The 26,214-nt window shown below is 49.5% G+C and overlaps 4 protein-coding genes across 4 annotated transcripts; 3 read left to right on the top strand and 1 right to left on the bottom strand.

Annotated features, from left to right (window-relative positions):
* Window positions 1–13,301: 13,301 nt before the first annotated feature.
* LOC101755972 (oil body-associated protein 2B) lies at window positions 13,302–14,465 on the top strand. Its single transcript, XM_004969768.4, has 2 exons — window positions 13,302–13,628; window positions 13,750–14,465. The coding sequence occupies exons 1-2, from the start codon at window positions 13,340–13,342 to the stop codon at window positions 14,208–14,210; spliced, it is 750 nt and encodes a 249-aa protein (XP_004969825.1). The 5' UTR covers window positions 13,302–13,339; the 3' UTR covers window positions 14,211–14,465.
* Window positions 14,466–17,153: 2,688 nt separating this feature from the next.
* LOC101755566 lies at window positions 17,154–21,549 on the top strand. Its single transcript, XM_004969767.3, has 3 exons — window positions 17,154–17,302; window positions 17,453–17,780; window positions 18,434–21,549. Exons 1-3 carry the CDS (start codon window positions 17,265–17,267, stop codon window positions 21,224–21,226), a joined length of 3,159 nt encoding a protein of 1,052 aa, XP_004969824.1. The 5' UTR covers window positions 17,154–17,264; the 3' UTR covers window positions 21,227–21,549.
* Window positions 21,550–22,130: 581 nt separating this feature from the next.
* On the top strand, window positions 22,131–23,493 carry LOC101754753 (HVA22-like protein f). The gene is made up of 5 exons (XM_004969765.2): window positions 22,131–22,317; window positions 22,459–22,485; window positions 22,601–22,723; window positions 22,833–23,079; window positions 23,195–23,493. Exons 1-5 carry the CDS (start codon window positions 22,271–22,273, stop codon window positions 23,219–23,221), a joined length of 471 nt encoding a protein of 156 aa, XP_004969822.1. The 5' UTR covers window positions 22,131–22,270; the 3' UTR covers window positions 23,222–23,493.
* LOC101755159 (GDSL esterase/lipase At5g45670) lies at window positions 23,444–25,639 on the bottom strand. Its single transcript, XM_004969766.4, has 3 exons — window positions 25,296–25,639; window positions 24,006–24,629; window positions 23,444–23,931 (listed from the first exon to the last, which is right to left on the bottom strand). Exons 1-3 carry the CDS (start codon window positions 25,531–25,533, stop codon window positions 23,708–23,710), a joined length of 1,086 nt encoding a protein of 361 aa, XP_004969823.1. The 5' UTR covers window positions 25,534–25,639; the 3' UTR covers window positions 23,444–23,707.
* Between the last annotated feature and the right edge of the window lie 575 nt (window positions 25,640–26,214).

Below are 26,214 nucleotides of genomic sequence, written 5' to 3'. Positions count from 1 at the left end.
GGACTCCTTGGTGCAGTCCCAGTTCTTGTTAACTTGCTCGATGACGACCTTGAAGTCGCTGTACGCAAGGATGCACTTGATCCTGGGGGGAAACGGTGATGCGGAGGCCGTGGATGAGAGCTTAGTACTCGACGCCGTTGTTGAAGGCCTTGTAGTGGATCTGGAGCAAGTACTTGAGCTACTCACCTTTGCGGGATATGAAGGGGACCCCTGCGCCGGTTCCTTCGAGGTTGAGGGCGCCGTCAAAGTACATAGTCTAGTGTTTTGGCGTCTCCAGGGAGGACGGCTTCTGGATCTCCATCCACTCAACCATGAAGTCAGTCAGGATCTACAACTTGATCGCATGACGCGGGAAGAAATTGAGGTCGAACTCGTCGAGCTCTATGGACCACTTGACAACTCGGCCGTTGACACCCTTGCTGTGAAGAATTTCATCGATGGGGTACGAGGATACCACCTAGATCTTGTGCGCCTGGAAGTAGTGGTGCAGCTTTCTAGAGGAGATCAGAACTGCGTAGAGCAACTTCTGAACCTGTGTGTAGTGAATCTTGGAGTCATTGAGAACCTCACTAATGTAGTACACTGGTGGTTGCACCATGTGTGCATGGCCGGGCTCTTCACGTTCCACAACTAGCACGGTGCTGACAACGTGTGTCGTTGCAGAGATGTAGAGGTATAGTATTTCTTGCTCAGCTGGGGCCGCCATGATGGGGGAAGTGGTGAGGAAATCTTGGAGCTCTTCGAGTGCCTTGCTGGCCTTGTCATCCCACTTGAACTTGTCCGTCTTTTTGAGCAGCTTGAAGAAGGGCATACCCTTTTCGCCAAGTTTGTTGATGAAGCGGCTAAGGGCAACCATCATGTCAGCGAGCTTCATGACATCTTTCTTGTTAGCAGGTTTCACCATGTTTGTGATTGCATTGACCTTGATGGGATTGGCTTTGATGCCACGCTGGCTGACCATGAAGCCCAAGAGCTTTCTAGACGGGACACCGAGGACATATTTGCACGGGTTAAGTTTCTAGTGGTAGGCTCGGAGGCTATTGAAGGTTTCTGCGAGGTCAGCTATGAAGCTATCCTCGTCCTTTGTCTTGACAACCACATCATCAACGTAGGCCTCAATGTTCTTGTGTAGTTGCATCACAAGGCAACCCTGGATTACCTTCTGGTAGGTGGCACTGGTATTTTTCAACCCGAAGGTCATGATGTTCTAGCGGTAGATGCTGAAGGGCGTTATGAACACCGTCTTATCTTGGTCGATAGGATTAAGGGTGATCTAGTGATAGCCCGAGTAGTAGTCGAGGAAGTAGAGCAGGATGCTCCCAGTCGTAGAGTCTACGACTTGGTCAATGCGCGAAATAGGGAAGGGGTCCTTAGGGTAGTGCTTGTTGAGGTCGGTGTAATCGATACATATTCTCTATTCATCGGTTTTCTTTTTTACAAGAACTGGATTTGCTAACTAGTCGGGATGTTTACATTCATGGATGAATCCGGCAGCTAGGAGCTTATTAAGTTCTACCCTAATGGCCTCCTTGCGATCTTGGGACAAGCGACGAAGCTTTTGCTTGACCGCTCTTACTGTTTTGCTCAAGTCCAAGGAGTGCTCAACCAACTCCCGCGGGACACCGAGCATATCGGATGGCTTCCACGCGAACATGTCCGAGTTTTCCTGGAGGAAATTCGTGAGCGCGAGTTCCTATTTGGCGGAGAGGTCGGACCCTATGAGGGTCGTTTTGGTCGGGTCTTCCAGGTGTGGCGTCCCACCCCCCCGGGGCCGGGCCCGCTTACACCTGGCAGCTCTCTAGAATATCAAGAATTCCCTCACAGACCAACACAAGTCTTTTCTGCGCACTTTATCCTCACTCGTGCGCACCCGGGAAGAACTTTCCGGTCGGTCACCCATCCCGAAATTGCTCCGAGCCAAGCACGCTTAACCCTGGAGTTCTTTAAGGATGAGCTTCCGGAAAATAAGTTGCAACTTGTTGGTATGAATATTCTATCAATCCTATTAAGCCTTGGGCCAGGATGTCACATACTCACCCACTTAGAAGACCGACGCCCTAGTCGGTCAACCCCAAGCCAGGAACGTCCCCTCTTGGCCACGTCCGTGTGTCCAGTACCAGCGCATGTGCCATGCTGTGTGACCACTCTGGGCCCACACCAGCCATGCACACCATGCCTGCGCAACTGCGACCGCACGCGCCCGTGAAACCGCGAGAGTCGACTCTGATACCAACTGTGGCGTCCCACCCCCCCGGGCCCGGGCCCGCTTACACCTGGCAGCTCTCTAGAATATCAAGAATTCCCTCACAGACCAACACAAGTCTTTTCTGCGCACTTTGTCCTCACTCGTGCGCACCCGGGAAGAACTTCCCGGTCGGTCACCCATCCCGAAATTGCTCCGGGCCAAGCACGCTTAACCCCGGAGTTATTTAAGGATGAGCTACCGGAAAAGAAGTTGCAACTTGTTGGTATGAATATTCTATCAATCCTATTAAGCCTTGGGCTAGGATGTCACATAAAAAGATTAGCCACAACAAGGCTGAGCAACTAGTACTCAGCAAGACTGACCCGTCGGAAGGACACGACCGAGACTTAGACATGCAAGGCTTTCTAGCTCTGGGGTTTTCTTGCCAAAAGCGCCTAAAGTCAGTCCTTACTTTCAACATTTTAGCTCATGTTCTATGTTCTTTATCCATTCTATATGAGCAACTTATACTAAACAAACATGGTTTCCAAGCAATTCCTTAACAAACATCAAGATTAAAATCATCATCATGTTTCATCTTTACTCAGTGTAGAATAGCGATCAAGTAGTCCCAATCTGTGAGAGGCAGACGAATCGATTCGAATTTATTAACCATGCATGGCAAACCTAATCTCACGACATCCGCGCACCACGAAGGGTCGCTTCATTTGTCAACCGTCCCCATCGATCCCTTAGGCACGTGTCAGGGCCAACTTCCTTTGGCATGCAATGCTCCACAGTCCCGGCCTATTGCTGCACTGTGACCACACTTGCACCCACATGATGCACCATGGGAACGACATTCCAAGGACAGCCGGAAGGTATGCCACGCCCAGTTCAATCAGGTACTATGCTTTCCCATCCCATACTAGGTATGAGATTAGTACTTTTAATCACTTGATCACGAACGCCGACACGTTTCGACCTTAGTTCATTTTCATTTAGACAGACGGGGCAATCCACCAAGCATCGAACACTAGCCTGACCCCGTCCGTCGTCCTTATAGTTGCGACAACTCTGAAACATTCAACTCCTATAACTCGCGAGTGACAGGAAATCACTCGACTTTTACCGAAACCTATTAAGCAATGCAACTACTCGGCCTTAGCAACTAGTATTCAACAACAAGGTACTAAGTTATGCATCTGAGGTTTCATTACAACTCCTCGAAACGTAAATGCGCAATCAAGCAATCAATAAGTGGCATGAAAGTAAAACAGGGAGTTCATGCACCGGGGCTTGCCTTCAGAAAAAGCTTGCGGGTCCTCGGGGTCTTGCGCTGGTTTAGGCTCTCCTTCGAAGGGGTGCAGTTCCTCGGCGGGGTCTTCTTCCGGGGCTGGATGAAGCTCGTACGTCCCGTCGGCGAGATTCAACTCTACACGGAAATGCAATGCAGGGGTTAAACATTTTAGACGGTTATTTCAACACACTCATGTTTTAACACGGACACTTGTAGCAAAGCTACGGAGAAGGTGGGGGAGTTCAACTTCTGTTGGTGGAGAGCAGGATGAGAGGGTCGGATTGGGGAAAACTTAGGGTCTGACCCTCAGGTTTAAGGAAAACCTTACCGAGGTCCTCAGACTCAACACAGAGGAATCCCCAAAAAATATTTCACCGATACCCTCGGGTCAAAGAAAAAGAATTACAACCGAGCCCTCGGGCGAGGCGGAGAAAGGGTCGGCGAGCTTGGCAGGGTCGGGCGAGGCGAACTAAAAAGGTCGGGCGAACCGAAACAAGGGTCGGGCGAACCGAAAAAAGACAGGGGTCGGGCGAGACGGAAAGACAGGGGTCGGGCGAGACGGAAAGACAGGGGTCGGGCGAGATGGAAAGACAGGGGTCGGGCGAAACGAAAAGGACAGGAGTCGGGCGAGACGGAAAGATAGGGGTCGGGCGAGACGGAAAGACAGGGGTCGGGCGAGATGGAAAGACAGGGGTCGGGCGAGACGGAAAGACAGGGGTCGGGCGAGACGAAAAGGACAGGGGTCGGGCGAGACGGAAAGACAGGGGTCGGGCGAGATGGAAAGACAGGGGTCGGGCGAGACGGAAACACAGGGGTCGGGTGAGACGGAAAGACAGGGGTCGGGCGACACGAAAAGGACAGGGGTCGGGCGAGACGGAAAGACAGGGAGGTTAAGTAGCTTACCTCCAGGTCTACCGGCGAAGCCTTGGGGCCGAGCAGGAGCAGGCTGGGGCGGAAAGGTTGTACGCACGAAGGCTTGGGCGGCGGCGAGACTTCGACGGTGGTCCGGCGGCGGCGGTGCTTCTGGTGTACACCAGCAAGCTCTAGCACCGCGCGGAGGAGCGGGCAGCTGGTGTGTTGGAAGAAGCGGCTTGAAGGTGGCGGCGAAGTCGCTGGAGCGTGGGGGTGGCGCAAGGGGGTGAGCTCCACGGAAGCTCAGTGGCGGCGCGGGAAGAAAGCGGTGGCTCAGAGAAGAAGGCAGGGCGCAGAGGAGAAAGCGGCGGCGCAGGTGCGGGCGGTGGCAAGGGGTGGCATTGCCGGTGAGGGGGTTCCCTTTTATAGGGCCGGGGTGGCGCGAAGGGTCGAGGCGGGGCTCTGGTGGGGAAAGGATAAGGCCGGGAGCGGTGAGTGCTCGGGCGAGGCGGCCATTGGCCGACGACGCCATTGAGCAGAGGAGGCGGAGCTCCGGGTGGTCTTCGGCGGCGATTGGCCTTGGGCGGCGCGCGTCTGGGGCTTCCGGTCTGGCGGGCGGGCGAGGCGGAAAGGCTACCGTGGGGGTTGGGCGAGCGGGCGGAGACACGGGACGTTGGGGGCATCTCAGCTTTCTCGGCAAACGGGCGGAACAGGGTTGGCGGAGCAGAGCCGTGGCAGGCGGAAGGCGACCTGAGCGCGGCCGGCGATTGGCTAGCCCTGCGCTCGCTCCGTCCTGTCGCGGGCGCGGGTTGGGCGCCGTGGCTCTCGTCCGGTCGCTGTCGCGCTGGTGATAGGGCGCCGGCGAGCTGCCGGTGGCCAGCGGCCACGCGGCGCACGGCGCGCGAGCAAACATGCTCGGGCGCGCGGGCGTCGAGGCTCCCTTCGGGCTGCAAGCCAGACCAGCTTTGGAGCGATCCTTCTCTGAATCTTTCAACACAACACCCGAAACTCCCTTAAACAAACTTGTTCAACTCTGGTAGTTCTTCAAACTTTGTTTCAGGTGTCGGTTTTGATTGTGAAAGGATTCAAAGATATTTTACGCCAAAGTTAGCCAAAAATCTGGAATTCCAGACTTAGGATTTTCAAGCAACCGGGGTGAGTTGACTGGTTTACCTCACTTTGACCGGGATTTTGAACAAGTTCGGGCCCGATTTGGATCTGGGTCAGTGTAACAAAGTTGGAACACTCTTGAGGTACTACAACTTCTATTAAGGCTCTGACTCGAGTTTAGATAGGAAAATGGGAGATGAAAGCTTGCAAAGATGGAGAAAAACTCGAATTCCAGGACTTAAGAGATTTTCAGGGTCCTTTTAGGAAAACCGGCTTTGGTTGCTGTTTTTGACTCCCTTCCACTCCGAAATGGTCAAAGTGCCTTTAACAAAAGTTGTTGGAATTAAAAAGTTTTACAACTCTTATTTGGGCAGAAACTTAAGTTTGTATAAAGAATTTCCTGCTTTAAAACAAACTCCAAAAGAGAGCTTCTTAGTTTATAAAGGTCATTTCACTTCTTAACTTAGGGATTTGATTTGTCACTGGTTTAGAGTTAAAAGCACTTAATTTAGGTAGAGTTGTTACACCAGGCCGCGGCAGATCTTCTTGACCTTGGGGTCGGGCTGCAGCGCTGTGGGGGTCAGCTCCATCTCTGGGATAGTGAGCTGGTCCTTGTCCACCTTCTAGGCCTCAGCGAGAATGGCGGTGGCCTTGGACGAGTACTCCAGGGCTTCAGCGAGCTGCACTACCTCCATGTCGCACTTGTACGAAGTCTTGACGTCACCATAGACAGAGAGGACACCGTTTGGAGCTGGCATCTTGAGGATGAGGTAGGTGTGATGCGGGATCGCCATAAACCTCACCAGCATGAGCTTGCCAAAGATGACATGGTAGGAAGTCTTGAAGTTGGCCACCTCAAAGGTGAGTTGCTCCGTACGGTAGTAGTTGGGCGTGCCAAAGGTGATGGGCAGAACAACTCGGCCAATAGGATAGGATCATTTGCCAGGTATGATGCCGTAGAAGGATTCTTCATAGGGCTGGAGTCGTTCGAAGTTGAAGTCTATGCGCTTCAAGATTTTCGTGAAGATGATATTGAGCCTGCTGCCGCCATCAATCAGCACCTTGGGGAGTAGGGTTTGGTCTATGGTCGGGTAGACCACCAATGGGTAGGACCCAGGATCTGGAATGTGGACCCAATGATCTTTCCTGGAGAAGGTTATGGGCCTCTCTGACCAGCGCAGATACTGGACTGGCCGTATGGAGATGAAGTGCACCTCTCGTTGGTGTAGCTTGTTCTTGCAGTTGCTGCAAAATGCCTTGGGGCTACCCACGATGATGTTGACCTCACGGTTCAGTCATTGGAACTCCCCGCTCTGGTCGGTGCTTGGGTTTGGCTTGTCGCGGCGCTCCTCCCTGTGCTGATAGTCGCGGTCGTCGCATCAGCGGTGGTCATAGTCGTCGTGGTAGTGGTCGTCATGGCGACGGTCGCCACGGTCCCTGTGGTCACCGCGGTCATCACGGTGGCGGTAGTTGCTCATGTTGTTGTCCCTACGGTAGTCCTTGCGGTGGGGTCGCTTGTACTCCACCGAGGCATTGAACTCTTTCTTAAGGACTGTGCAGTCCCGATGATTATGATGTGTGTCCTTATGGAATGGGCACGGAGCATTGATCGGCCTGGCGGGGTCGCCTGGAATGGGCACGGAGCATTGATCGGCCTGGCGGGGTCGCCTTCAGCAGTGAGGACCTCGGGGGCCCATTTTCGAAGTTAGGAGGACCCCGGTCGCGCTTGGTGTTCATCATGGGTCAGCTGGTCGTGGTCGTGGTCGTCGTTCTGGTGATTCTTGCCACTCTAGAACTTTACTTGCGCCACCCCCTTTATGTCGGCTTGGGTGTTGGCAACCTGCATCATCTGCCCGACCGTCTTGGGGGCAGCCTCGAACAGTTTGCAGAACATATTGCGGTTCATGAGCTTGGAGTGGAAGTACATGATGATGTCGTGGTCCTCGACGTCGGCCAGTCTGTTGTGGTTCTCGAAGAAGCGGTTGGTGTAGTCTCGGAGGGATTCGTTCTTTTGTCTAGCGGACTTGGCAAAGGTTCTCCGTGTTACCAGGTTGGCTGTAGGTAGCCTGGTAATTCTTGCTGAAAGCTCTAGCGAGCTGACCCTAGCTATCGATGTTGTTCGGTGGGAGGTTTTCCAGCCACAGGAGCGGGACGGGACCCATCACCACCGAAAAGTAGGCGACCATTTGGTCGTAGGTGCCATGGGCGACTTTCACCGCGGTGTTGTACGTCTTGAGCCAGATGGTGGGGTCCGAGTGACCATCATACTTTTCATTGATGGCTGGCTACTCAACAGCCCTGAGGTGATGAGTGAAAGCGGCAAAGCTTTCGATCGCCATGTCATCATTGTCCTTGAGGTTGTACACAACGGGTGGAGCCCTGGGGTGTCTACCGTCGTGCCTAGGTGGTGCGTAGGCGTCTTCAGGGGCTCCGTACATGCGGTCATAGTTGGCACGGTGACGCATCTTATCTTCTTGTCGTCAGTGGTTCTCGCATTTCGGTTCGCGGCCGTATCCCAGAGCATCATAATCACGATCATACTCGGCGCGCGGCAGAGCTTGGCCTCATCGCGCTCTTGGTGGTGGTTGTTGAGGTCAACGTGGAGGTCGCAGCGGTCGCACAACTCTTCATGAAGATCTCATTGCCGACCTTGCCTGCCACGATCCTCGCCATCGCCTCTCCTGCCGCGACGTCAGTTGTCATGATTATCATTGTTATCGTTGTTAGCGGGTGGGTTGGTGGGTTGCTCCACCTCTTCTTCACGGTCGGGCTCCAGCCGACCTCCCACGCGGTTGTCGTGGTCGCCACGGTGGTGGGCAGATCTGCTATGCCCGGATCGGCTCCGAGAGTGCCAGGTAGCTGTGGACCGGGAATATGCGGACCGACTATTGGCCCGCTCTTCTATCTAGGTGTTGTTGATGTGGATACGCGCCTGGATCTGCTGTAGTTGCTCCGAGACTAGAAGGTTTTCCAGGTCGGCGAAAATAGCTCCCAGGTTGGCCTGGGGTGTAGTGAAGACGTTGTGGCCGGCCTGCTCGAGGTTGGCTTGTTGGGTCTGGACGAGCCACTATTACACTCCCCATGTGTACACAAATTATAATTGAGGATGCATAGTGTATCCTGATTCAACTCGTATCTACTAAGTTTTAGAGATATCCATCGCAATGGGTGTCAGATTTAGTAGCCCGACAGTCCAGCAGGGGGTTACCCAAGTGATTGATTTGTAGGTGGAGGGGACTATGAAACTAAGAACTCGACGTTGATCGCGAGAACTCGAGGGACACGGGGGCTTTAGACAGGTTCGGGCCTCCGGAGAATAATACCCTACATCCTGTATGCTTGTGGCTTGTATTGCTTTGCGCTGGTGCATGGTTTACAAATTGGATTGGATTGTTGGATTGCCCTCGAGAGGCTCCGTTAGCCACTTTATATAGCCCGATAACCTAGGGTTACAAGTCGGTTTGAATCTAATTTACTTGGTAGTTGCATGGAAGTTAATCTGAGTCAGACTACAATACGTGTCCCGCAATATCCGGGCTGATTTGAATCACCCGGCCTCCTTGACGTGTACTCCAAGTATCTTCATGTCCTTAGCCCGCATGCCCTGGTCGAGTGGGCCCACTTGTCAGGACCGGCCAGTATCCTGGTCGGTGGGGATCCATGGGGTACCCATATCCCTCAATGGGATTCATGTTGAAACCCATGAGGACAATCAAGGAGAATTTCTTCTCTTCACTAAATAAAATGAATATGGCAAATGCACATGCGAAAGAATTCCATCACTCTCGTGTAGGTTGTACTATACATACATTAAGCCTATTGCACATGTTGCATATAAGGTAATTTTTCATAATGTCGATCCATTCCACACCTAGCATGCACGACTTGGGAACCCTGGAATAGGGATGTTGACAAAAATTATCGGCAATTATATTGGTCATAATTTACTCACTGCAAAGTTTCCCAAATCCTCCGATTTTGTGTGCAATGCATGTGCCACTGGGAAATTGATTTTGAGACCATCTCCTCTCAAAATCAAGGCTGAACCACTTAAAATCCTTGAAAGAATTCAAGGAGATATTTGTGGTCCGATTGAGCCAACTTTTGGACCGTTCAAGTATTTCATGGTATTGATTGATGCATATACTTGATGGTCATACGTGTGTCTACTTTTGACACGCAACCATGCATTTGCCAAAATAATGTCTCAACTCATAAGGTTGAAGGCAAATTTCCCTGAACATAGTATTCAATCAATCCGTAGACAATGCTGCTGAATTCACCTCTCATGCTTTCAATGATTATTATATGGCATTGGGAATCCAAGTTCAGCACTCTCTTCCATATGTCCATACCCAGAATGGTTTGGTTGAATAGTTGATCAAAAGGATCAAGCTCATTGCAAGACCTTTGTTAATGAATTGCAAATTGCCTACGTCGTGTTGGGGTCATGCAGTACTGCACACTGCCGACCTTGTCCAACTACAACCAACTGCATATCATGATACTTCCCCAATGCAGTTAGTACGTGGAAATCCTCCAAGTATTTCCCATTTGCGTAAGTTCGGACGTGCTGTCTACATCCCGATCTCACCACCTCAACGTACTGCTATGGGCCCACACAAGAAAGTGGGGATCTTCGTGGGATTTCAATCTTCGTCGATCATTAAGTATTTAGAACCCCTAATGGGAGATCTATTTACTGCCCGGTATGTTGATTCTATCTTTGATGAGGAACATTTTCCGGCATTAGGGGGAGACTTCAAGTACCAGAAAGAATGCTAGGAAATTGATTGGAATGCTCAAAATATTCTAGCCTCTGATTCACGTACTACAGAAACTGAACTACAGGTTCAGAAAATCATACATTTGCGAAAACTTGCAAATGAACTGTCAGATGCATTCACCAATTACAAAGGTGTCACTAAATCTTTCATTCCCACTCAGAATACGCCAGAAAGAGTGGAGGTACCAATAAAAACCACTCAACTCCCACTCAACAATAAGAGAAAGAAGTATGGCTACCAAGCGAAATTCTAATGCTAGCAAGCAAAGAAAGATGGTGAATGCAAGTCAACCTTCAGTTGACGAACACCAAATAGATACTTCCTATCAAGTGGATTGTGATGATCTGCGGCCTAGCTCGGTGGTGCACATCGCTAAGACTGGGACATCAAAAAACCCTAGAGATATCGTTTCAGGAAGTCACCATGAGTCTATAAGGGTAGACGAAATTGCTACCAACTATGTTGAGACTGGGAAGACTTTTGATAGAAAAGCTACAATTGCCGACTCATATTGAGACTGGGGAGACTTTTGATAGAAAATCTACAATTGTCGACTAATACTTCTCCGAGAAAATTATTGAATGCCTTCAACCTGATCTAGATCCTAAATCCATGGTAGAGTGCCAAAAGCACTCAGACTAGAACAAATGGAAGGATGCAATTGCAGCGGTGTTAGTCTCGCTTTACAAAAGAGAAGTATTCTCGGTTGTAATGCCTACCCCTCATGGTATCTTTCCTGTGAGATACAAGTGGGTTTTCGTCCGGAAACGGAATGAAAATAATGAGGTGGTGTGATATAAAGCAAGGCTTGTAGCACAGGGTTTTACGCAAAGACCCGGCGTTGATTTTAACAAGACCTACTCTCCAGTCATGAGTGCAATAACTTTCCAATATTTAATATCATTGGCAGTACAAAATCGTCTATCTATGCAGTTGATCGACGTAGTGACCGCATACCTCTATGGGTCACTGGATTCTAATATATACATGAAGGTTCCAGACGGAATCGATGTACCAAATCCTAAGACAAATCGCAACATGTATTGCCTCAAGTTGCAGAAGTCACTTTATGGCTTAAAACAATCGGGCAGGATGTGGTACAATCGATTGAGTGAATTCCTCCTGCAGAAGGGATACACTAAAAATGAGGATTTCCCATGCGTCTTCATTAAAAACTCCCCCACATATTGCATTATCTCGGTCTATGTTGATGATCTTAATATCATGGCAATGAACTGGATATTGATGAAGCACATCATCATTTAAAGACGGAGTTTGAAATGAAAGATTTAGGTCAAACCAAATTTTGCTTAGGTCTACAACTTCAGCATTTACCTTCAGGAATCCTTGTACACCAAAGTGCATATACCCAAAAGATATTGGAGAAATTCAATATGGATAAGTCATATCTATCTAAAACTTCCATGGTGGTCAGATCTCTAGACATAGAGAAAGACCCATTCAGATCAAGGGAAGATGGAGAAGAGATATTGGGACCTGAATTCCCCTATCTTAGTGTTGTTGGTGCGCTTATGTATCTTGCTAACAGTACCTGGTCGGATATTGCTTTTGCAGTAAAACTGCTAGCAAGATATAGCAATACTCTTACCAAACGCCATTGGACTGGAGTTAAGAATGTCTTTCAATATCTCAATGGCACAAAAGATCTTGGCCTCTTCTTCAAGGGGAATAATGATCAGACTTTGATTGGGTATACCGATGTTGGCTACATATCCGATCCCCACAATGCCACATCGCAAACAGGGTTCGTTTTCTTAGAAGGTGGAACTGCTATTTCATGGAAGTCTTCCAAACAGATTTTGGTAGCTACATCCACCAACCATTCTGAAATAATGTATGGCTTCGCAGAATGGTAAACCACATACTTACGTCTTGAGGTATTGGTTCACTCGAATCACCAACCATTATCTACGAAGATAATGCTGCTTGTATTGTTCAGATGGAAATAGGTTATATTAAGAGCAATATTACCAAACATATTACTCCTAAATTGTTTTATCCTCATGAGCTTCAGCAAAATGGGGACATAAACATCTTGCAGACAAAGTCTTGTGATAATCTTGCTGATTTATTCACAAAGTCTTTACCATACTCTTCATTCCATAAATGTGTTGAGAGAATTGGTATCAAACAACTCAAAGACTTACAAGAATCGGGGGGAGTATCTCTCTGATAAATAACTTGTTATGCCATCATATTACACTCTTTTCTTTGTATGAGTTTTTCCCCTTCGAGTTTCTCATCCAAAGTTTTTAATGAGATAATATCAATTTAAGCTATATGCTTCATCATTTATTCTTCCCCACTGGGGTTTTTAACAGTGATGATTATAAGCATATAATTCTTTGGACTCCACTATAAACTTCACTCACAAGGATCAAAGAAACATTTATATATCATGATTATTCTCCTTATTTTTCCATAGGATTTTGAGAAGTTTTACTTGAAATATCTATCTACATATATTTCTTAAATTTTTTAACAGATATATTGAAGGAATAATTATTCAAATTGGAGGAGGATCAAAATTAGATTCAATCAAGGCGAGTGTTACAAAACTAATGGATGATCTCATCCATCCGTACGATGGCAGTTACCACACCCGGCATCGGCACGGGAGGACGCGACAGTTTTCATCGCGTCCGTCCGAGGCACCCCACATCATTACTATCAGTTTGAATAAAGTTTGATCGTTCGGTCCCTATTGTGTCTCGTTTCCATTCACGCTCAAACACAAAGGATCCTTAAGTCGGTATAGAATGCTCTCTTGTTTCCCAAGTTCTTCTCGAGGAGAGCAGTAGTGAATTCTGACCGACTGATGCCTACTGTACCTTCCACTCCACAGATGCAAACTTCTCGCGTCTTCTCATGTGTGCTGTCATGCTTTGTCAATCAACAAAGCGGTGCTTGGGCCGTCTGGAAGGTTTTGCTGCATGCGAGGTGCCACGTTCTTCACCCGTGCGCGGCACGCGTCGGACGCCTGGCTCCATGAGCCGCGATGATAAAACCACACGTCCACGCGTTGTCGGTCACGCTCACGCACCGTCTCGTTCAGCCAGTCGTGCGACCTGAAGTTGCTTAGCGATGTCCTCTAGCGATCAGAGCCCAGGCGCCATGCCCGCGTCGGGCACCGCCGAGCCGTCGCCGCCGGGCAGGCTGACGGCGGTGTCCTCGCAGGTCCTCGACATGGGCGCGCAGATGGTGCAGGACCTGAAGCCGATGCGGCAGATGAAGCTGCACTCGTGCAGCTTCGCGCTCTATGCCCACGCCCTGCACCGCCAGATGGAGATCCACCACTTCCTCTCCCGGCTCAACCAGGACGTCCTCCAGTGCGCCGTCTACGACTCCGACAAGCCCTCCGCTCGCCTCATCGGTGCGCGCCGCCGCCTCTCCGCACCTGCACGGCTGCACGCCGCACCGTTAGTTACAAAACTGCCGTTGCGAATTGTGATAGCGTTGACTCCCTCTCTCTCCCCGTTCCGTTGTGTGTCCAGGCGTGGAGTACATCGTGTCGGACGCCATCTTCGAGGGCCTGCCGCCGGAGGAGCAGCGGCTGTGGCACTCGCACGCGTACGAGGTGAAGGCCGGGCTGTGGACGGCCGTGGGCGTGCCGGAGGCGCTGCAGAGCTCGGAGATGGCGAGCCTCGCCAAGACGTACGGCAAGTTCTGGTGCACCTGGCAGGTGGACCGCGGCGACGCGCTGCCCCTCGGCGCGCCGGCGCTCATGATGTCGCCGCAGGCCGAGGACCCGGGCCGCGCGCGCGCCGACCTGGTGCGCGGCCGCGACGAGAGGTACGGGGTCGACACCTCCGCGGGAGGGCTCAAGGCGGCCAGGGTGGAGATGGACGAGCCGGAGTGGATCAACCCCAACGCCGACTACTGGCGGCAGCACGGCAAGGGATTCGCTGTGGACGTCGTCCCGGCCGAGATGAAGCGCCACGCGCCCTTCCCGTGAGCCAACAACGATTTCTTCCCTTGTGACGGTGACGCGTGCTTGTAAGATCGATGTTGTAGCATGTACCAAACTGATCGATGCCCTTCCGTGTCGGAGGAATATGTCCAGCTCCTGTTGTGTGCTTTTCAAGCGCCCAAGTCCTGTCCTTTCTGCAGACTGAAACCTGATGAACCCGTCGTCCTGTATTTCCTCGTATCTGAAACGTGATGGGACCGAACCCAGCGCGAGTGTACAATCAGAGGCCGTCAGAGGCTCAGCGCATGGAGCGCGAGTGGGCACTTCTGTGGGAACATATGATCACATTAACCCTTCATTTCTCTTAAGGGCCTGTTTGGCTCACTAGTGTTAAAGTTTAACACCCGTCACATCGGATGTTTAAATGCTAATTAGGAGTATTAAACATAGGCTAATTATAAAACTAATTGCACAGATGGAGTGTAATTCGCGAGACGAATCTATTAAGCCTAATTAGTACATGATTTGATAATGTGGTGCTACAGTAACCATTTGCTAATGATGGATTAATTAGGCTTAATAGATTCGTCTCGCGAATTAGCATAGGGTTCTGCAATTAGTTTTATAATTAGCTCATATTTAGTTCTCCTAATTAGCATCCGAACATTCGATGTGATACTGTTAAAGTTTAACACCTCGTATCCAAACACCCCCTAAGATATCCATCTAACCTCTCTTACTGTATCCATCTAAACCGTTGAATTTTTTTACTGTATCCATCTGACCGTTGATTTTTTTTAATTTTTAGATTCTCTCACCTACTCATAATTCTAACCGTTGAATTTTTAACCTATTTAAGATTTTCTCACCTACTCATAATTCATATTTAAGATTTTCTCACTACTCATAATTCATGTCATCGTTGATCTCAAAATGAATCCAGATAGGTGAAAAATCCGTGTACTCCTCGGAGTGCAAGGCGCCTCTATCCGTAGGGCTCCGGTTTAGTACGGTTTTAGGTGCTCAATTTTGACCGTCCTCAACAGTTGCATTTTGGATTGACCGATATAATTTATTAAATTTTATTTTGAGTTAAATTCCTGTTATGACAACCAACACCATTAATCTGAAGAATAATTCATTAACTTTTGTTTTGAATTAAATTTCGTCCTCACACTTGCTATGCCATGCCAATATTGGTCTGGTGCATGATCAGAAAAAAAGAAAGGATTGTACATGGAGCGTCGTATCATTAGGATAAGTTTGCTAAAAAACGAAATTATTGACCTTAAAACGAAAGAAGAGTGACTATATTAGCCTATCTACATTTGAGAGATGAATAGGTCTTCTCGGAGTTAAGTTCAAAGGGGGCAGGTTTCATGTTATCGGAAATGTGAAATATGAATCATGTTATCAGAAATGTGAAATATTAATGAAGAACGTAGATGGGAAGTTGGGAACTTTTAAACTTCAATACTAGACTCGTACCAACTAATTAACAATATCAAGTCACCTTTTATCTCTCCATACATCTACTATTTTGTTTTTAAGAAATACATCTACTTATATTACCGTGCAAACTCTTTTTGCTTACGTCGTGTACACACGCTGTAAAATCGAAAAAGAAATACCTCCACTTGGGACTACGTTTTCGTCAACAACTCTATATTCTAAGGGCACGTTTGGTTCTATGCCAACATCAGCCTCGCCCATACTTGGCGTGCCCAGCCAACCGGGGCGCTTGTTTGGTTTAACGCCGTTAATTTGGCTCGTCCATACTCCCATGCTCAAAACACGTCAACGCCAGTTCATTTTTGCGCCCGCGTGTGGGCGAGACTGGGGCAGCAAAATCTCTCGCCAATTCATTGGCGGACCGTGCGTTGGCAGGGCGTGGCAGGGTCAGAACCAAATATGCCTTAAGTACCACAACTCGTCTACTTGAGTAGTCTCTACAAAGAATATCGGTAGTGTACCTCTTCTCACAACATTTGCAATTCTCTTGCCGAACTCAAGCAAATTTAATATTTATTTGTTTGAGCTGCGGCTTTTGAGTTTTTCTGAAAAGCTGCTGCTGGCTTTTGGTTCTGAAAAGTCAACACTAGTTTTTAAAAAATGTAATTAGCTTTTTGATCTCAGAAAACTATAAAAGATTATAAACTTTCCTATAAATTTAGCTTTTGTGGTCTGCCTACTTTCCGAAGGCACATGGAGCAACTGAATTTTTAAGCGCTAACCGACATGTCAAGCAGGCGAGCTAAGCCAAATCTTCAGGTAGCCGCCTTAGGGGGAGTTTAGGAGGAGGGGATTAAATTTTAGTCCCCGTCACATCAAATGTTTGGACACTAATTATGAGTATTAAACCTAGACTAATTACAAAACTAATTACACAACCCCTAGGCTAAATCACGAGACGAATCTATTAAGCCTAATTAGTCCATAATTTAACAATATGGTGCTACAGTAACCATTCGCTAATGATGAATTAATTAGGCTCAATAGATTCGTCTCGTGATTTAGCCTAGGAGTTCTGTATTAGTTTTATAATTAATTTATATTTAATCCTTCTAATTAGCATCCGAACATCCGATATGATAGAGGTAAAAGTTTAGCCCTACTCCTGCTCCGCGTGCCGAGCAGGTTGACAGAAGGACGAGCTCCCGGCCGCTCGGCAAGCCCTGAGGCCGCCGCCTGCGCGCCGTGTCGGGTCCCCTCGGTTGCCCGGCCCACCACCGCCGCGGGCAGTGGGGGGCGAGGGTACACGACGCGGCCAGCCCCACCAAAGAAGAACACGCGCGGTTCACGAGGCGGGGGAGGAGTAATTGGGAGCAGGGCGACCCGGTGAACCCCGACGTCAAATCCGCCGCGCGCCGGGCCCCACCCCCCGGCCCTCACTGGCTGCCCCACCCCACGCCCCGCTCTCCCTCTGCTGCGACTGCACTCGCTTTTTGTAAAAAAAAAATTCCGCCTCCTCGTCTGGTGGTCTCCCTCTCTTCCCCTCTCTCTTACTCAGCCCGAGCTGTGTGCTCCCCGCCCCCCGGACCCCAGCCCGCATCTCTCGCCGGCGGAGCGCGCCTGCGCCCCGGGGGAGAGGACGCCAGGATGGCCAAGGCCAGCGCCGCCGAGCCATTCTCGATACGGTAAGCACGCGCGCCCTTCTCCGTCTCGCGCGGCTCGAGAGAGAGCTTCTGTTCCTCCCTGTTTGGCAGCTTGGCCGGGTTTTGACGCGAGCTGGGGGGTGTTCTCGTTCCCGAGCGTGCGCGGCTGACCCGTTCGACTGAATGGCGCAGGGGGTTCGCCACGAGGATGCGGGCCGTGGACGCGGCCGCGTGCTACCCGTTCGGCGGCGATGGAGCCTGCTGGGTGGAGGGGGAGCCGCCGCTGCCGTTTCCGCCGATGGACCCGACGCCGCGGTCCCGTTGGTGGAAGCACGAGCTCGCGGCGGTGCGGGCCCGGCTCTCGGCAGGCTCCAATGGCGGAGAGGCTGCGACAGCCGGCGGCGAGGGTGGCGGTCTGCGGAGGGGGACCAAGAGGAAGGAATCCCGCTCGGGTTCCGCGGCCGAGAGGGCCAAGAAACGGCGGCGCATGCTCCAATTTAGGTCCTTTCTGAAGAACAAGGTATGCATTTGCTTCATGGGTGCATGTGCGCTTGGTGGGCTTGTATGTCTTAGGGTGAGCCACGAGCACATTGTAGTTGTAGGTCCTAGGGTCTAGGCGCAAGCACATCGGCAAGCAAGAGCCACTAGCTTGTTCAAATGCGCAAGTATTTTGGTGCTTGTAGGCATGAAAAGTGTATGCAATGTACTGAGCAATGCCCAGATAATGCAGTGGGGGTGCGTAACACTGTTGCGAATGTGCTGCTTTCAGTCTTTTGAAGCTCGGAACATGGGGATGTAGTAGTTTGTTTCTGATCTATTAATACATGTGGAAGGGGCAGTATCATTTTAAAACTGAGCTTATTGATAAGAAAATTTGCTGAATCATGATTTGGAACTGATGTTCAGTTAAATTTAAAAAAAATCAAGTTACCTTAATGAAATCAATCTCCATCAATCAACGTCTGCGGTGCTGCTGGCAAACAAGCTTTAATTCTTTTCTGATAGAAAGAGTGTAGCAAAAAGTATTTCAATTTCAAGATGGCTGCCTTGCAGAATTCTCTTGAATGCTTTCTTGAACAACATACAACCAAAATGCATAATACTCATTTTGCCACTCATTTACATCGAAAAAGTATTTTCAGCTCACAGTTAGTAACATGTGTTCATTAACAGGAGAAAACTTCTAAGCCTCAGTCAACATCTCGTTTACATCAACACATGCTGCATATGGCATTGTTGAGAAAACATAGAAGTTCTACTGTTTGTACAAGGACAGAACATGAATCAAGGAAGAAACTGGATGAGGCATGGGATTGTATACTACTTCATGAAAGCAGTGTGAATAATCAAAGCAGAGAAAGAATGGACCCTTGTAATGAAATGCATAGTAACCTTTTCTGGAGAAAGGAACTAAATTCCTCAGTAAATAAGCAAGGCATAGAAGTCAGTGAGTCAACTAATTGTCCAGCAAATACTGGCTGTGAAGTAGTGGTGAAACATGCTACAGGGCCCAAAGATGATATTTTTGGAGATCTCCCGCTCCTGGAATTGGAAAGCTCCAAGACTATGTTTCGAACAGGTGTTGATGAACTTCCGACTGTTATAGAAGAATCGTTCATAACAAGTCAAAGTGAAGCAGATTCTATACCAGAAGCTGTACCCTTGAGACTGATAGATGCATCTGACATCACTGTTCAGACGCCATCTCCTCTTGTTGATTTGGTGAAAAGTGAAGTAAATCCGCACAACGAGCCAGCATTCATCTCTCACAGTGATGTTGCAGGAAGTCGCCCTTCCACTGTCCGGATGGATGGTCTGCCACATCATAAGAACATCAGCGTAATGGAACCAGATCCTGGTAATATGCAGTTGAAATTTAACGGGTCTGCCTTAAGTACTAATTCTGACCTGAGGTCAAAATGTGGTTCTAGAAACCCTCTGCAGGGTTGTTCTGATGCGAATAAAAATTGCTCGAAGGAAATAAAGAAACATAGTACAAGTTCTACCAGTTCACCCGCCATGAGAACCAGAACTGAAGCTACTAAATGTAAAGATGCATTGGTTAAGGGCAAGAAGAGTACTGATATCGCTGCAGTGGTTGCACTACCTGCACCCATGAACCATCTTTCCTCTCAAGTCAGCGTGTTGCCCTCTGCAGTATCACAAGGGGTTTTCAGCACAAGAACTAATGCAGATGACATGTCTTCATTCAGAAGTATGCCTGCCAAGGAATGCATCCCGTCTACTAGACCTTTTGGTATGCCTGCCAATGAATGCGTCCCATCTACCAGACCTTCTGGTATGCCTGCCAAGGAATGCATCCCATCTGCCAGACCTTCTGGTATTCCTGCCAAGGAGTGCATCCCATGTACCAGACCTTCTGGTAACTTCAGAAGTAATGTTGATCCATGTGTGCCACTGTCAACAAATAACCAGGGGAGCTGGTCCTCAAAACCTCACCTGATTTGCAGTCCTGCTAACATTGGAATGGCTTTTATGAAGCTGCCTGGCCTTGAAAGAATGGAGATCTCAAACTGCAATGTAGAGATAGGTGAAAAAAAATATAGGAACGCACAATCAATGAACACAGTAAGATTCCAGAAACAACAGTTGGTTAGTGGCATGACTAATGCGATGCAAGGTCAGAAAAAGATCGGTCTAAGCAACTCTCAAGCTGGGAAAACAGTTCTGGATGGTTGTCTGGGGCAAGGTGATCATCATCTGCAGCAACCCACGGTGCGTTTGATGGGTAAGACTGTCTCAGTTTGTAACCGTAGCAAGGATCATAATGTACCAACTATGGGGAAAGTGAGTCCAGACAATATCCCCATCGAATCAAATTACCTCTCCACAGCCTTCCGTCAGTTGCCCCAGAAGAGATCGTTCCCTTGTCAGGATTCTGTTATACCAAGAGTGCATATAAATGATTCTTCAGATTTTTTGGCAAGGATTCCTAACAATAATGTGTCAGGGCAAAATACTAGTTTCAGTGGTCTCCATAACCAAAAGCTGCAACCAAAAAATACTGCTTCTCCAACCACAAAAGATTGCACTTGGAATTTTGGTAGTCAGTTTCCTCATCAAGCTGAACTCAATAATGCAACTATGGTCAGCGCCAACTCCAAGACCAGGCATCTAGAGCTACGTCAACCACCTCATTTGACAAGCATTCCTCAGAATCAACAGTCTCAAATGTGGACTCCTGCATCACACATGAGTAGGAAAGATCACAGTTTTGTGGGCTCAGCAGCAAACCAATGTTCTCCTGCTCCACAGTTGTTGATAAAGGCAAGCATGAAGGAAAAATATCAGAAATCCACTTTGTTGTCTTACGACGATCCTAGTTCCGTGCCTATTCGCCAACCCTACCAGATACCTGGGGAAAAGTTATCTTCTGCATCCGCCATATCCTTTCTTGACTATGGTGTGGATAATTCTTTGTCCAGAAGCTCTTCTCCTGGACTGAGTCTTTCTCTTACAACAGGTTTTGCAAATAAGTCTGTTTCAATAGGCAGACCAACTTGTATGGTCAATCTTACAAACACAGATGGTAGGAATGATGCTGGCTTTGCTGATCCAATAAGCAATGGACCAGCTTATACAGAGAATGTTTCACAGCAACCTGCAAAGAGACAACTTGTTACAGATAGACAGGATTTTATGTCTATGGATCTAAACATTGCGAGCCATTCACCTGGCTGGTCACTTAGTGATGCAGTTGGTCCTCGTGTACTTGATTTTAGTAAAAGAACAGCAAGGGATGTCGTGCAAACAGTAAGAAATGAAAGCAACAATTCAAGGGCCAGTTCAGGTCCAGTTCCGCCTATGGAAACAAGGTTAAGGGCTGCGGTGGTTGCAGGAGTCAATACCATGTTGAGGCCAGGTCAAAACCTGAATGATCATTCCAAACTGCTATATTCCACAAAATTTTCAGTCAATAGTGGTGTTAATTCAGTTGTATTATAGTGGAAAGCAAGAAAGAAATAACCAGTTGTCCTCATTCAAGTTATAGTTCTGGAGTTTTTCAGCATTCAGGCACAGGGAAGTTGTAGGAGTTCCACATTTGCGAACATGTAGTTAGCAATCGATGGATTGCTTAATTCTTGTAACTTTTCCTATCAAATGTGCAAGATTATTTGATTGTTTGATTACTTATCATGCCATATCTGACACAAGCTTGAGGGCACTTGAACTGTACAGATTGTAACTACTTGAGTATTTTGTGGGCATTCTATTTCTAACAGTATTTGCTATAACCGCACTTGATGCACAGCAGTTCAACTGTTGTAGACCGTGTGTTATATTATTTAAGATTGAAACGAAGCAGAAATCTGCTGCACTTTACTTTCAATCACTTTTGTAGACCATCATCAAGCTTTCAAATACTAGCACACTTGATTGATTAGCAATTATCTGTTATTGCTGTTACAAAGCTGTCCGTTTCACCTTTTTGCCTCCCTTTTGTTCAGCACCACAGTACTATTCACTTTAATTGTACCCATTTCCATCATTAGTGCATCGCCTGAATCTTACATTCCAAAGATGGTCAAAGTGAGCGTGATCCTTTTGCAGATTCATCATTGTTAGCTTTATGAGCTAAACAGTTGTGCGGCACAGCGGTAGAATCTGAATCCTTGATTCCCACTACAAATTTCTGCAGCTTCACGTTGGTAGCCCTCTGATCCTGCAACCCTGGAAAATGGTTACTGGCGATGCGCGCAGTTGCTTCAGACCTTTCCAACTGCATTGTTCTTACTTTCCTTGGACCAAGAGTAAAGAAGACTTTGCATGGTATCAGCACGGATGCCTTTCTTCCTCTCCTCCTTTAATCCCATAATATTAAACATCCCCTAAAGAAGTATAAATGCATCTGCGCATCCCTTGTCATCTACAACACCGTCGCAAAACGGGTAAGGAGATCAAGAACATCCGGACAGGCTTCTCGCAAGTCGGAATCGCAGTACGAGAAGGAGACAAGAAACCATACAGCACACTGCTCGACGACGGACCATGGGTGTTCTTGGTGCCCTTGCTAGAAATCTGGACGCCCTTGTTGGGTAAGCTGTACATTCCTGTAGTGTTTCTGTTCCATACAAGTTCTGGCAACAATGGCCGTCCCAAGCCTTTTGCTCTTGTTGTGTCCTTTGATCCATATGAACTCTAACCCCATTTCCTTTTTTCCTTTTTGCACTGGACAGGCCAGGGGTCATGCTCCTTTATCCTCTGTAAGTAACAATCCACCCTTTCAGTTCTGAAACAACCAACACAGGACCATGATATTTTTTTTGCTAGCCCTGTATTCTGAATTCTAACAGAGTTTGCCCATGAACAAATTGACAGGTACGCGTCGATGCGCGCGATAGAGAGCCCTTCCTCCCTGGACGACCAGCAGTGGCTCACCTACTGGGTTCTGTACTCCCTGATCACCCTCCTCGAGCTCTCCTGCTGGAAAGTCCTGCAGTGGTAAGCAGCCCTGCATTCTCGTCAGCCTTCAGTTTGATCTCGTGTGCCTGAATCAATCATTCTGACGATTTCATCCTCTTGCGCGCGTTCCCTTTCATTTCCTCTTCAGGTTCCCGCTGTGGCCGTACATGAAGCTGCTCTTCTGCTGCTGGCTGGTGCTGCCAATCTTCAACGGTGCGGCCTACATCTACGAGGCCCACGTCCGGCGCTACTTCAAGATCGGCAACTACGTGAACCCCTACTACAACGAGCGCCAGCGGCGGGTGCTGCAGATGATGAGCCTCGACGCGCGCAAGTCCGTCGAGCGCTTCATCGAGACGCACGGCCCCGACGCGCTCGACAAGATCATCAGAGCCGTGAGTTTCTGTTTATCTTTTGTCTTGATTTTGATCCAGAGAGTTTTCCACAATGGTTTTGGGATCAGAATCTCTTTGCTCTTTTCTGACGGAGAAGTTTCTGAAACTTGTGCAGGCTGAAGAGGAGGCAAAGAGGACCTAGCTTAGCGTGCGGTGAAGTGAAGGAATTCGTAGTTTGAGGTGGGGTGAAGGCGAAGCAATCTGAAATTCTGAATTGCTCCGGGTGAAAAACGAAGCGTGGATCGCTGTATTTCCATCGGTTGTGTAATTACCTGTGCAGACATGGTGTGCGTGTGTTTGATCATTTCGTCGGGCTTGCCAAGATACAGACATGATTTGACTTGAAGAAGCGGCGAATTTGGTGTACTTGTGAAATCCTTATCGGTTAAATTGTACATTTCTCCAATTAAGCTACACAACAAATTTGCCTGTTTTTATCTTTTGCCCGTTCAGGCATGCACCAACTTAACGCAAAGCCGAAACATATGGAATCAATTATACCAAAAGTATGCCTCGTAAAAAATTACAGATATACGCGGTTGTACAGGAAAGAATCGCACGGCTACTACTGAATTCGACCCGTTTCCACCCTTGGTGGTGGATTAGCGGATGAGTTGCCGATGGATCATCAGATGGAAGCGAGCGTGCTGATGTCCATGGGGTAGACGTCGTTGGGCGACTCGGCGCGGTAGGATCGCCGGCCGACGATGATGTTGGCCGCCTCCGACGGGTGGAACGCGTCCCAGAAGATGTGCTGGTCCCTGTTGGCGCACGGCGCCTGGTACGGCAGGCACGTCACCTGCCCGTTGTTCCTGCCCACCCCGCAGCACCCCGCGTTCGTCACCGTGAACCCTGCATGGCGAGGTAACCGCGTTGGTTAATCTGCGTTGATCAGAGGAAAAGAAATGATCAGGTTTGATTCCTACCGTAGGACGCGGCGTTGGCGAGGAGGTCGTCGAAGATGTTGTAGGCGTTGATGAAGGTGAAGTGGGCGCCGGGGAGCGCGTTGAACTCGTCGACGAGTCCGACGAGGCGGCGGTTGAAGATCTGGATGGCGCCGTCGATGCGGTCGACGCAGGTGACCCCGTCGGCGCTGTAGCGGGCCAGCTCGTTGGGGCTGCACCCGACCTGTCCCACCCCGATCAAGACCACCTTGCGGGCGCCGTAGTTGTAGAGCACCTGGAGGTAGCGGCGGTAGTCGGCGATGAGCGCGTCGGCGAACTGCTCGGGGCTGTAGCGGCTGCCCGTGTTGTAGAAGGCCGGCATGAAGTAGTTGTTGAGGTAGTCGTTGCTGCCCATGCCGACGCTGAAGATGCAGCGGCTCAGGTGGTCCGACGCCGTGTCCTGGTCGCCCAGGATGCTCACCAGCGTCTGCACCGCCGTCTGGTAGTTCTGGACCTGCCCCGCGAAAGGGATCCGTCCGCCCAGCTGCTGCCCGGTCTCGGCGCGGATCCCGGCCGCGGCGGAGGCGAAGTTGGCGCCGCCCAGGAGCTGGTCGCCGCTCGTGGCGGCGAACGGCGGGATGAAGTTGTCGAAGCCCAGGAGTTGAGCTGCACACGCATTCAATTTGCGAGCACGTTTCTTAGTGTGAGATCGGTCACGCCACGTAGTACCTGCACGTTTTTTGGTGCGAATCGCTCCAACACGTACGTACAGGCCATGCAAAACTTTTGTACCGTCGGCGTACGTGGGCTCCGAGTCCGAGTGTAGTCATGTGAGTTGTGACTCTGAGCCCTCTGAGTGTGTATGTACAGTATCTTTACCCGTACTCCTATACAGATCTACGAAGCTACTAGCTACAACTGCGTATCTCTACGACCCACCCCAGCGTACGCATTAAATTCCAGGCAACAATCACCGAACACCCCTTCGTTCTACATTGCCACACCACACCGGCAACTTGGCTTTGGCTCTTGTTCACCAACCGCATGCAACCTAACTACGAAACTCCCATCCGTCTTAATTTACGTCCCTCCCGAATTTTCTATTCGATCGGACATGTATGCAAATGCAATGCATGACGACCATAAACATCATCACATCACGTATGACTGATGAGTTACTACTAGTGGCAGACGACAAGGATCCAGAAGCCATGGATCGGGCAGGGGGCGCGCGCGGTGGCAGCCGCCTGCATGCGTGGCCTTGCTTCTCGACCTGAATGTGCAGTGTGACCTCGCCGCCGGCCGGGGCCGGCCATGATGTGTGAAGCTTACCGATGACGTCGACGGTGGTGAGGCCGTTGGTGAAGCGCCCCGAGGGGCCGCCGGCGAAGTCGATGCCGTAGGGCGGGTAGTTGGCGCGCGCCAGCGACACGATGTAGTTGTTGTTGCCGTTGTCCACGAGCGAGTCGCCGAAGATGAAGTAGCACGGCACCTGCGGGTCGCACCGCGCCACCGCCGCCAGCGCCAAGCTCACCGCCGCCACCAGGCACGCCAGCTGCCTCACCTCCATGTCGATCACTTAGCTCTGGGAGCGAGAAGAGAGAAGGAGAAAGAGATCAGTGCACCAGACCAATGGCGGCCGACGACGACTGCTATCTCTGAAGACCACGCGGGTCACGCAGAGGTTTATATAGGCAGCTGAGAGAGAAGGTCCGTCATCAGTGTGCAGTGGCAGTGCAGAGACGGACGCTTGCATATGAGCTAGCGGAGTGCGTCGTCGAGTTGGAGAGAGAAGGCCTGGGAGCCCGCGCATTGAATCGCGGCAACGTGGCCGTGTCGCCCCCGCGCGCGGTTCCGCTAGCTGCTACGCGAATGTGACGATGCGCCCTGGTCCGAGGGACCTGATTACCCACGGAGCTGAGGTGGGTTTGTTCCTTTTGCTTATTTTTAGCGCACATCGAATGTTTAGATACTAATTAGGGGTATTAAACGTTTGGATTTATAAAACCGCTTACATAGTACTGAGGTTGAACGGTCCAGGTGTTGTAGGCAACGAGCCAATCATGTCTAGTCCCCAGCATGCGAAGGGCCAAGAGGGTGGTATGGTGATTAGCTTGTAGGTAGGGACGTGTTGTTGCTTGCGAAGAATTGGCACCCCTATTATCTCCGGACTATTTCCTCGACATCAGCGAGAGCTGTAGGCCAGTAGATCCCTACTCTGAGAGTTTACCACAAATTGTTGCAAGGATGC

This window comes from Setaria italica, chromosome V (assembly GCF_000263155.2).
Source record: "Setaria italica strain Yugu1 chromosome V, Setaria_italica_v2.0, whole genome shotgun sequence".
In the NCBI taxonomy this organism is placed as follows: Eukaryota; Viridiplantae; Streptophyta; class Magnoliopsida; order Poales; family Poaceae; genus Setaria; species Setaria italica.
This window is presented reverse-complemented; position numbering and strand designations above follow the sequence as displayed.

Bases quoted from the DNA above. Each gene is read 5' to 3' on its own strand.
- LOC101754753 (XM_004969765.2), top strand. From the start codon at position 22,271: ATGGGTGTTCTTGGTGCCCTTGCTAGAAATCTGGACGCCCTTGTTGG. The intron at 22,318-22,458 runs GTAAGCTGTACA...TGCACTGGACAG, and splicing joins AATCTGGACGCCCTTGTTGG to GCCAGGGGTCATGCTCCTTT. The intron at 22,724-22,832 runs GTAAGCAGCCCT...TTTCCTCTTCAG, and splicing joins TGCTGGAAAGTCCTGCAGTG to GTTCCCGCTGTGGCCGTACA.
- LOC101755159 (XM_004969766.4), bottom strand. From the start codon at position 25,533: ATGGAGGTGAGGCAGCTGGCGTGCCTGGTGGCGGCGGTGAGCTTGGCG. The intron at 24,630-25,295 runs GTAAGCTTCACA...ATGCGTGTGCAG, and splicing joins CACCACCGTCGACGTCATCG to CTCAACTCCTGGGCTTCGAC. The intron at 23,932-24,005 runs GTAGGAATCAAA...CTCGCCATGCAG, and splicing joins CGCCAACGCCGCGTCCTACG to GGTTCACGGTGACGAACGCG.
- LOC101755972 (XM_004969768.4), top strand. From the start codon at position 13,340: ATGTCCTCTAGCGATCAGAGCCCAGGCGCCATGCCCGCGTCGGGCACC. The intron at 13,629-13,749 runs GTGCGCGCCGCC...TTGTGTGTCCAG, and splicing joins GCCCTCCGCTCGCCTCATCG to GCGTGGAGTACATCGTGTCG.
- LOC101755566 (XM_004969767.3), top strand. From the start codon at position 17,265: ATGGCCAAGGCCAGCGCCGCCGAGCCATTCTCGATACG. The intron at 17,303-17,452 runs GTAAGCACGCGC...TGAATGGCGCAG, and splicing joins GCCGAGCCATTCTCGATACG to GGGGTTCGCCACGAGGATGC. The intron at 17,781-18,433 runs GTATGCATTTGC...GTTCATTAACAG, and splicing joins GGTCCTTTCTGAAGAACAAG to GAGAAAACTTCTAAGCCTCA.